The sequence below is a fragment of the Euphorbia lathyris genome, chromosome 8, assembly GCF_963576675.1.
Source record: "Euphorbia lathyris chromosome 8, ddEupLath1.1, whole genome shotgun sequence".
Lineage (NCBI taxonomy): Eukaryota > Viridiplantae > Streptophyta > Magnoliopsida > Malpighiales > Euphorbiaceae > Euphorbia > Euphorbia lathyris.
Window position 1 is genome coordinate 87,215,239 of NC_088917.1, and position 11,524 is coordinate 87,226,762.

At 34.6% G+C, this 11,524-nt stretch overlaps 1 protein-coding gene across 1 annotated transcript; it reads left to right on the forward strand.

The window, feature by feature from the left end:
• The first annotated feature begins 2,851 nt into the window (after positions 1-2,851).
• Positions 2,852-7,303, forward strand: LOC136203080 (ubiquitin carboxyl-terminal hydrolase 2-like). Its single transcript, XM_065994132.1, has 6 exons — positions 2,852-3,032; positions 3,472-3,519; positions 3,800-3,846; positions 6,051-6,097; positions 6,189-6,291; positions 6,410-7,303. Exons 2-6 carry the CDS (start codon positions 3,489-3,491, stop codon positions 7,196-7,198), a joined length of 1,017 nt encoding a protein of 338 aa, XP_065850204.1. The 5' UTR covers positions 2,852-3,032; positions 3,472-3,488; the 3' UTR covers positions 7,199-7,303.
• The last annotated feature ends 4,221 nt before the right edge of the window (positions 7,304-11,524 follow it).

Consider the following 11,524-nt stretch of genomic DNA (forward strand, 5'->3'; position numbering starts at 1 on the left):
TAAGAAGACCATTTTCTATATGCACCCGAAGAGCCCAGGATCAGACAGTTTCAATCCATTTTTCTATCAAGGGTACCGGTAGATTGTAGGGGAGCAGGTCATAGATTCTTGCCTGAGCTAGCTTCAAACGGGCGTATTTCCTGAGGAGATCCACGACACAACCTTGGTACTCATTCTGGAAAAAGCCACGGGTCTCTGCAGCTGATTTCAGACCAATAGCCCTTTGTAATGTCATATACAAAATCCTCTCCAAGGTCATTGTGAATAGACTGAAACTAGTAATGACTGATATAATCTCTGAGCAGCAAAGTGCATTCATACTAGGCAGGCTAATCTTTGACTCGGTAATGGTGGTCTTTGAGGTTAACCACTATCTGAATAGGAAGACGCAAGGGAAGGATGAGGTGGCATCGCTGAAGCTCATATCCAAAGCATATGACCGGGTTGAATGGCACTTCCTAGAGCTGAAGATGCTAAAACTGGGGTTTAGCAGACAGTGGGTCAGACTCATTATGCAGTATGTAACAAAATCCAGGTACAATATTAGCAGCGACATACATCAGGTGGGTCCCATTATCCCTCAGCGCGGCCTCAGACAGGGAGATCCCATTTCCTCGTACCCGTTTCTTATTTGCGCAGAAGGCTTGTCCTCATATCTAAAGTAGCGTGAAAATCAAGGATTGATCCATGGCTGTAAAGTGGCAATGTCAGGACCTTCTATTTCCCATCTATTTTTTTACCGACGATAGTTATTTTTTCTTTAAGGCTACCCATCCAGAATGTGAGATAATAAAGGAATGCTTGTCAAAATATGAGAAGGTCTCGAGTCAGAAAATCAACTTTGAAAGTCTTTTATCTCCTTCAGCAAAAACGTCCATGCAGAAATAAGAAATTCTTTGAGCAGGAGCTTGGGTGTTTCTCATAATACTACGATTAGGAAGTATCGAGCTGACCTCGGTCAAATTCGTTCGTTCTCAAATCAATATTAAGTTTTTCATTTAAGACGTTCATATTAACGATCGTTCAAGACGTTCTCATACATCCGTACTCAAATCCACACGTAACACGGTTGAAATTAATAATATTTAGTATTACGAAAATATCATTAACAAAATTTTCTATAAATCATTATTGTCATTAACAAATAGCTATATTTAAGGATAATTCTAAACTTTATATTTACAAAACTAATGACTTTTAGATTTATATTACAAAACTAAGGGATGATGATATCAAAATAGTACAATAAAGTCTCTATATAGGAATAACATCTATTTTGTTATAAAAAAAACTTGGTTCCAACTTGGGCCAGTTATAAATAGGAATAACTTCCCAAACGTTATTTGTTATACACTTTTCAAGTCCCACATTTAGAAACTATGCCTTTATATATATATATATATATATATATATATATATATATATATATTAAGAATTCAAACTAAATTATAAAATATAAAAAAAACTATTGAAATTATCTATGAGTTGGAAACACAAACTACAACTTGAAATTTTAAATATTTAATATTTTCATTGATGCTTACATTTTTCTTATAGAACTCTTCCAATTATCTATATATTGAAAACCTAAATTCTAAATTGAAATTCTAAATATTTAATTTGTTCCATTAATGTCTATTGTTATACATTATATATAAACCATATATGCCTATGATAATGTTAACCAATTTCAAGTGGTATTATTTCATATTTCTTAATCATGTCTCTAAAAGAAAAAAAAACGAGTGTTGAGAAATTTCATTATACCATACTCTATTTAGTAATAATCTCTCAATTGTTATACAAATGGTCTGGTCCCAAGTATATTCCTATATAGAGGTTTTACTATATCTATTTTAAGATTATCAACGGTCAAATTACCAGTATAAACTTAAAGGTTATTGATTTTACAAATATACAACGATCTGCATCTTCTTTTAAAAAAATAAAAATACAGATACTCATTTATAAATTAACGAAAGAAAATTAATCAAAGCACAACAATTATTTTTAAAGTTATCCCTACTTTTTATTTAAAAGTAGTTATACCTACTTTTAAACAAAAAATAAGTTCAAAAATACTTTTATTGCGAGTACATATCTAATTACATTTATAACACCGTAATAAATCATGTTTATCGTTTATTTGCTGGTTCGGGCAGTTTAAGCCCACCTTCTTTTTTCTTTTATAGTAGGATAATTAATTTATTAGTCTTTATATTTTAATAAAACATATTGTTTAGTTTCTATATTTTAAAAAACACATGGTAAGACCTCTAACCTTTTTCTCAGTGAACTTTTTAGTCATTCCGTCTGTTTGTTAGATTTTTTACCGTTTATGAATATGGAAATGACTAAATTACCCTTTACTATTAATCAGTCAAAAACAATTCACACTTCTATGTCTTTCTCTCACAACTCGCACTCACAAAAAAATGGAGAAATGATTGAATCTCTAATCCATAATCGAATCACTCATACTCACTCTTTCTGTTTGAATTGAAGGTAGAAATCGACTCAAATCTCTCTCGCTCACTCTTCCTGTTAGGATTGCATCCCTAACCCATAATCGAATCACTCATGCTTACTCTCAATTGTGAGTTTAATCTGACTCAAATCTAAATTGACTAACAGAATCTTCATAAGAGTCTAATGTAGGGACTAAAAAATTCACCGAGCTAAAAAATTCACCGAGAAAAACATTAGAGACTAAACAGTTCATAGAGAAAAAAGTTAGGGACCTTACCGTGTGTTTTTAAAAATACAGAGACTAAACAGTGCATTTTATCAAAATATATGGACTAATAAATTAATTACCCTTCATAAAGAGAGACTCTGCCCGTCCGGCCCGGAAACCTGCAGAGAAATTACGGGCAGTCCCCAAACCAGTTCTCTCTCCATCTTGCTATCTCCGTGTCTCTACGATCACGATCCAACGGTCCAGAATAAACGGAGCTTCTCTCAATTGTTTCTCCAGGTTTTAGAGTCCGAAACCTTCGGATCGGCCGTCTCTGCTCACCTCTCTGTTTCCGGTATGTTTTTTCTACATGTTTATATTTCTTTTGCTGCGAGTGGGTTAGTTCTTAGCTTAATACCAGTCCCTTTTGTTATTTTCACTTTCGGTCTTTGAATTTCATGTTTATTTTGGGTGAAATTTTGCTTGTTTTGCTTCAATTTTCGCTTTTCTTCAAGTGTTCATGTTTTCTTCTGCGAAAGTTGCATTTACTGTTGGAGAATTCTAGATAATTTAAGAAAAAGGAAATTGTTTCGGCTATGAACTTGAGTTTTTCTGTTTAGGGTTTACTTCTTAACTTTTCATGTTCTGCTTCAAATTTTGAACAGAAGGAAGTAATTAGAGACAATTTTTTCTGTTTAGGGTTTTTCTGTTAGTGTGCTTCTGGTGTTTGTGCGCATCATTTTCTTGTTTTTGTTATTGATAACTAGTTTGCTCATTGAAATCTTCCTCTGCAGCTAGTAGATTTGTCATAATGTCTTGGTGCACGATTGAATCCGATCCAGGTAATGTTGTTGATCTACAACTTGTGGGTGTATTCATTGAGGCTTTGCTTTTCTCTTTAATACATATGCTCGAAGTAAACCTTAACTTGATTGGCTAGTTTCCCCTTTTTCCCTAATCTACATTCTAATTTAGTGCCCAGAAAAGTTAATCGCCTTTCTGTTTCTGTTTCTGTTTCTATTTTTCTGGATGCTCATACCGATGCCATAAATTTGATGAGTTGAGATTTAAAAGTTCAATTATCTTGAAGGGATTTACTAAGATCCTTTGATTGTGTTTCAGGCGTGTTTACAGAACTTATACAACAAATGCAAGTGAAAGGTGTGCAGGTAATATGATCTTCTATGATGCCATTTCTGTTGAATTTTGTTATCCTGTCAAGATTATCTATGATTGGCATCACATTATACCATTTTGCTACTTCATTTTCATGAGAAATAACTGACAAAATGCTGATTTTTGTTTGAATTTACTTCTTTTTAGCTTTAATTTTTAGACAATTCTAGTGATTTTGATTTTGATTTTGTGTTTAGTGTGGATTTCCAGTTAACATTCCTTCTGTCATAGAACCGATTGAACTAAGAGTTTAAGCTCATAGTTAAGGCCCAAATTCATATTAATATCTGACACACTCTCGCATGCCAATGCCCACTGGGCTTGAAGCGTGTACAACACAAACCCTAATCAACAAATAGGGTTGCTAGTATTCGAAACCTTGATCACTTAGTATTCAAACCCTTGTATTTTCCAAATAGTTAATGCTCAATGCATATTAATATCTGACACCTTCAAATGTGTCTATAGTTACACAAATAGAACGAAGACTACAACTTCATATGTGTCTATAATTACACAAATAGAACAAAAACAATCATTGTTGCGGACACATGTATCTATTGACAGGTTTGAATGTGATAAAAAGTGTTAAATTATTGATGATGTGAATAGTCTGTCATAGCTGGCCTGTGAACAGCTAAAAAATGTGAAAAAGAAACTGGATTCTTCAGACAAGGAATAGTCGTGGATTTGGTAAAATGGTGAAGATCTAATTCCATAACTTGACTTGGCCATTACTTATTATTACCATTTCTGGCACCACAATGCTTGTATCAGATCTGTGCAGCCAATTGACCATTAACATACTCATGAACATTGTTATTATTTCTCTTCTGATATAAGCCCCATCACAAACACAATAAAATAGAGAAATATTCACTGATTTTTCTTTCTTTAGTAACAGTAAAGTAGTAAGCTTGCAAACTGCAAGTGACAGTAATAGAAAAGTGAAGATAGACGAATTGTGACCTGCTCTATCCCCATTGGAACCTCAGATTTCTCCTCTATCTTAGAGGATAGCCATTCCTCAACGCTGAGAATAATAGCAGAATCCTTGATACCCTTCTCTTCTCAATCTTGTAAAAATACCCTTTATTCCTAAATTACCCTTACTACATGTCATGGAACCAATTAAAATGAAAGCTTAAGCTGATAGTTGAAGGCCAAATTCATATTAATATCGGACACACACGACTTGATTCCACGGTTTTATATGATGGTTCATGTTAGCCGACCCCGAATCATTTCGGGACTAAGGCTTTGTTGTTGTTGTTGTTGTATCGGACACACACTTGCACGCGAATGCCAACCTGGCTTGAAGCGTGAACACAGGCCCATCTTACCATGTGTTGAAATTAAATCAACAAATGGGTTGCTAAGAATCGAACCCTTGATCACTGATACCATGTCATGGAACCAATTGAACTGAAAGCTTCAATTGATAAAAAAAAATGGCCCAATTCATATTAATATCTGACACTACACTACCCTATTGCTAGCAAGGCATTATTAACTCCATGTTGGTCTCACCTTTAGCTCATTCTCGATTATTACTCCCCTCATCAAGCAATTTTGTCCTCAAGACTAGAGTTAGTTAGGCATATTTCCTCAAAAAGCTCAAGGTTCCTTGATGAAGCTCTAGGTAAAAGAGATTGGATTTTAGACAATTCCAAAAATGAGCTGCTCATTGAAATGTTTGTTGAAAGAGTTAATGTGAAGCCTAAAGTGATCTAAAGAGAAAGTATGTTATGTCCATTAAGAATAAAATGAGAGAAAACCGACTAAGGTGGTTTGGCCATGTGAGACGTAGAGCGCTTGATGCGCCGGTTAGGAGAACCGAAGAGTGGCAAAGGGATGTAGTGGTGAGGGGTAGGGGAAGACCTAAGCAAACTTGGAGGAGGGTGATCGAGAGTGATATGAGTTTATTGGGAATTGAGGAAAATATGGTAGTGGATAGGACGGAGTGGAGGGAGCGAATCTGTGTCGCTGACACGACTTGATTTTCACGGTTTTATATGATGGTTCATGTTAGCCGACCCCGAATCATTTCGGGACTAAGGCTTTGTTGTTGTTGTTGTTGTTGTAGTAGGTTTCCATATTTATTTATTCCTATATTAGTAGTTTTTCCATATTTGTTTATTCCTGTATTAGTAGTTTTATTCATTGGATAATTTGATGCCATTTTATGTCTTGGCAGGTTGAGGAGTTGTATTCATTGGATATAGATTCCCTTGACAGCCTTAGGTTGGTGTCTGAATTTTATTGCTCTATATGTATTTTTGTGTTTCATATGGACGATTAAATTGCTCCTTTTTTTTGGTTTAATTTTTTTCAGGCCTATATATGGATTGATTTTCCTGTTCAAATGGCATCCGGGGGAAAAGGATGAACGCCCTGTAATCGATGATTCAAACTCAAACCTCTTCTTTGCTAGTCAGGTCCGTTTCCACGAGATTCATGACTTTTGCTATCATAAGTTGGTATTGCTCATCTTATAGGTTATCTATATTAACAAATTTAAAGTCATTTATTTTCTATGGTTTCTTTCTGTTGTAGGTTATTAACAATGCTTGTGCAACCCAAGCAATTCTTTCTATCCTAATGAACAGCCCAGATATTGACGTTGGTCCAGAATTATCAAAATTGAAAGAATTCACTAAGAATTTTCCACCTGAACTCAAAGGTTTGGCCATTAACAACAGCGAAGTTATACGTGCAGCTCATAACAGTTTCGCGAGACCAGAGCCTTTTATTCCCGAGGAACAGAAGGCAGCTGGGAAAGATGATGAAGTTTACCATTTCATAAGTTATTTGCCTGTTGATGGAGTACTGTATGAGCTTGATGGCTTGAAAGAGGGCCCCATTAGCCTTGGCCCGTGCACTGGTGCGAACAACGATCTTGACTGGCTGCGTATGGTGCAACCAGTGATCCAAGAACGCATTGAGAAGTATTCGAAAAGTGAAATAAGGTTCAATCTGATGGCAGTGATCAAGAATAGGAGAGAAATTTATACTGCTGAACTGAAGGAGCTCCAGAGGAGACGGGAACGTATATTGCAGCAGCTGGCTGCATCTCAATCCGACAATAATAGCAGCAATTATGATGCATTGAACAAATCATTGTCGGAGGTAAATACCGGAATTGAAACTGCAACTGAAAAGATTCTGATGGAGGAGGAAAAATTTAAGAAGTGGAGAACAGAAAACATTCGCAGGAAGCACAATTATATACCCTTTTTATTTAATTTCCTCAAGATTCTTGCAGAAAAGAAGCAGTTGAAGCCCCTTATTGAGAAGGCTAAGCAAAAGACAGCAAGGTCTCAAGGAAATGTGTTTTCTGGTTAGCTTTATTTATTTTCTCAATATACTACTTATTGAATGATTGGGATTCCTATGTTTAAGTTGATATGGAACGTTACTTGCTTATCTTATATAATGTCAATTTGTCAACCCCGAGTTAATTTAGCCTCCACATACAAAACGGCATAATTTCAGTTTCAATGTTTGTCAAATTGCTCAGTTAAACCATCACTAACAGAAATGGACGGACTCATTAGATGATACACCATTTGTAATGTTGAAATGATGAAAGTGATTTTGGAGTTGAAATATGTGGTATCTAGGTGTAGAGTGGCTAACGATACAGTAATTTGATGCGTCTATTTTTATTAGTTAGAGATTTAATTGTATCATTTGACAAACGGGTGATATTATAGCCATTAAAACGGCATAATTTCTGTTTCAATGTTTGTCAAATTGCACAGTTAAAACCATCACTAACAGATATGCACGGACTCATTAGATGATACACCATTTGATTGTAATGTTGAAATGATGAAAGTGATTTTGGAGTTGAAATATGTGGTATCTAGGTTTAGAGGGGCTGATGATACAGTAATTTGATGCGTTTATTTTTGTTAGTTAGAGATTAAATTGTATCATTTGACAAACGGGTGATATTATAGCCATTAAAACGGCATAATTTCAGTTTCAATGTTTGTCAAATTGCACAGTTAAAACCGTCACTAACAGAAATGGACGGACTCATTAGATGATACACCATTTGTAATGTTGAAATGATGAAAGTGATTTTGGAGTTGAAATATGTGGTATCTAGGTGTAGAGTGGCTAATGATACAGTAATTTGATGCGTCTATTCTTGTTAGTTAGAGATTTAATTGTATCATTTGACAAATAAATGATATTATAGCCATTAAAATGGCATTATTTCAGTTTCAATGTTTGTCAAATTGCACAGTTAAAACCATCACTAACAGATGCACGGACTCATTAGATGATACACCATTTGATTGTAATGTTGAAATGACGAAAGTGATTTTGGAGTTGAAATATGTGGTATCTAGGTGTAGAGGGGCTGACGATACAGTAATTTGATGCGTCTATTCTTGTTAGTTAGAGATTTAATTGTATCATTTGACAAATAGATGATATTATAGCCATTAAAATGGCATAATTTCTGTTTCAATGTTTGTCAAATTGCACAGTTAAAACCATCACTAACAGATATGCACGGACTCATTAGATGATACACCATTTGATTGTAATGTTGAAATGACGAAAGTGATTTTGGAGTTGAAATATGTGGTATCTAGGTGTAGAGGGGCTGACGATACAGTAATTTGATGCGTCTATTTTTGTTAGTTAGAGATTTAATTGTATCATTTGACAAACGGGTGATATTATAGCCATTAAAACGGCATAATTTCAGTTTCAATGTTTGTCAAATTGCACAGTTAAAACCGTCACTAACAGAAATGGATGGACTCATTAGATGATACACCATTTGTAATGTTGAAATGATGAAAGTGATTTTGGAGTTGAAATATGTGGTATCTAGGTGTAGAGGGGCTGACGATACAGTAATTTGATACACCATTTGTAATGTTGAAATGATGAAAGTGATTTTGGAGTTGAAATATGTGGTATCTAGGTGTAGAGGGGCTGACGATACAGTAATTTGATGCGTCTATTCTTGTTAGTTAGAGATTTAATTGTATCATTTGACAAATAGATGATATTATAGCCATTAAAATGGTATAATTTCTGTTTCAATGTTTGTCAAATTGCACAGTTAAAACCATCACTAACAGATATGCACGGACTCATTAGATGATACACCATTTGATTGTAATGTTGAAATGACGAAAGTGATTTTGGAGTTGAAATATGTGGTATCTAGGTGTAGAGGGGCTGACGATACAGTAATTTGATGCGTCTATTTTTGTTAGTTAGAGATTTAATTGTATCATTTGACAAACGGGTGATATTATAGCCATTAAAACGGCATAATTTCAGTTTCAATGTTTGTCAAATTGCACAGTTAAAACCGTCACTAACAGAAATGGATGGACTCATTAGATGATACACCATTTGTAATGTTGAAATGATGAAAGTGATTTTGGAGTTGAAATATGTGGTATCTAGGTGTAGAGTGGCTAACGATACAGTAATTTGATGCGTCTATTTTTGTTAGTTAGAGATTTAATTGTATCATTTGACGAACGGGTGATATTATAGCCATTAAAGTTCAATTACCGTCTCAAAATGACTGTTAACGGTCTCAAAATGAAATTTTTTGAGATTACCGTCTCAAAATGACTGTTAACGGTCTCAACATGAAAACATCTGAGAATTAATGTTGTTTAGAACAACATTTATTATGAAATTGGATTTTTTTATGTACTAGATCTATGCGGTCCAATGAGCACTAGTTCTAGATCTAGTTTTATGTACTTTGTTAGTATGTGATGAAGCATAAGTTTAAAACTCTTTAGAAATTCAAAGACTTAAAAAATGAAGTAGAAAACCAGCTTGACAAGAAAATAAGAACACTCCGGCATGACAGAAGGGGTGAATATTTGAGCCAAGCTTTTGACTTATTCTCGAGAGAGTACGAGATTGTATCCTAACTCACTACTCCATGTACACTCTAATGGAATGGAGTGTCAGAAATGAGGAACATGACATTGCTTGACATGGTTCGTTCAATGATTAGTCATGCTACTCTCCATATCTCTTTTTTGCGGATATGCTTTGGAAACTGCTGCTCACATAATTAATAATGCATTGAGCAAGACAGTTGAAGGTAGTGTTGAGTGTGGATCTTGGAGAATAGAAAGATCAATGATACGTCAACCATGAATCTTTCTAGAGCGGATCGATCCATTTCCATATTGACTTCATCAACACGTACCTATATTCATATTTTACTATACAAGTATTGCAGTCGCATGTTCAATACTATTGCATAAATATTGAATGGACGAGTCTTTGGTTTTATTCATGCTCATGAATTGAACAGACCTCAGATAAATTTATGATTAACAATCAATGGATACTCCATTCAGGTTTATAGCACAAGATGTAAATAGAATGAATTAATGCTTTTATTCACATAACACTTAACAATGTATTCCAACAATATACATAATGTTCAATACAAAGTATAAAACCAATGCTTAACAACTAGGACATACCAACAAATTGAATGTTACTCTTGACATTTCTAAAATTAAAATACCATCGATAATATACTATAAATAAAAGTTATCAACTTGATTAAATTATAAATATTAGATCATTTATGATTTGTATGTAAAAGACCCCGATTTTTATAGAACGAAATAATGGACTTTATTTGTTAGTTGTGCCTTATAGATGGGCTTTATTTGATTGATAGATTTTCCCGATTTTTATAGAACATAAATGGGTTTTATTTGTTAGTTGTTTGATATATCGACCCAAATTTTTATTGGGGTCTATGTTGGAGTAGTCTATAGTCCTCAGCCGTTATATCTAACATAACTATTAACTATAAGGCAATGATATGTTAAGTTAACTTACTTATGCAAACTGATTAATAAAGTATATGAGATCATTGATCCGCTCACATTCAATGGGTTGATAGCCTAGTCAAGTGAAGCCGTGAGGCAACATGACACTAATTTGAACATCCCTAGTCTGTTATTATCGTGCGAATGATAATTGACTAAAGACTAGTATATGCCTTGATTGTGATGGCTTTTCACTAGCTGCAGACATTGAATGTCAAATCAAAGGCATTCAGATTTATGAAATAGTAAACTCTGGATTGATCCACTACCTGAACACCACATGGTTAGAAAAATCATTAGTGGTTCTCATATAATACTCTAAGTTGAATCCTTAGACCAAGTTCACTATAGGACCTAAATCGCTTGTAGTGTACTTTGTTTGATCACGTAACGGGCCTATAAGTATGGGTTCAGTCAAGTGCACTATGTGTCATGTAGCAATAAGATACTATACTAAAATGTCCATTGGCTATTGTTTGTCATGTGAGTGATATTCAACTATAGAGTAGTATGTGCTTGGGTTGTGATGGTGTTTCATCGGTCACAAACATTGGATCTCAAACCAGAGGCATATGAGCTTATGAAACAGTAAGCACTCGAAAGATCCACCAAATGAGAACACCACATGGAACCTAGTCATAAGTGTGTGTCATCATAACACTTACTGTGGAATCCTTAGAACGACGTTCACTATGGGGCCTAGATGGCTTGCAATTCAATTTGATTAATCGCCTAACAAGCTTATGACAAGGCGCCAATTATGGGCTTAATCAGGTATGATGCATGTCATGCTTAGAAGCCACAAGTGAAATAAGGG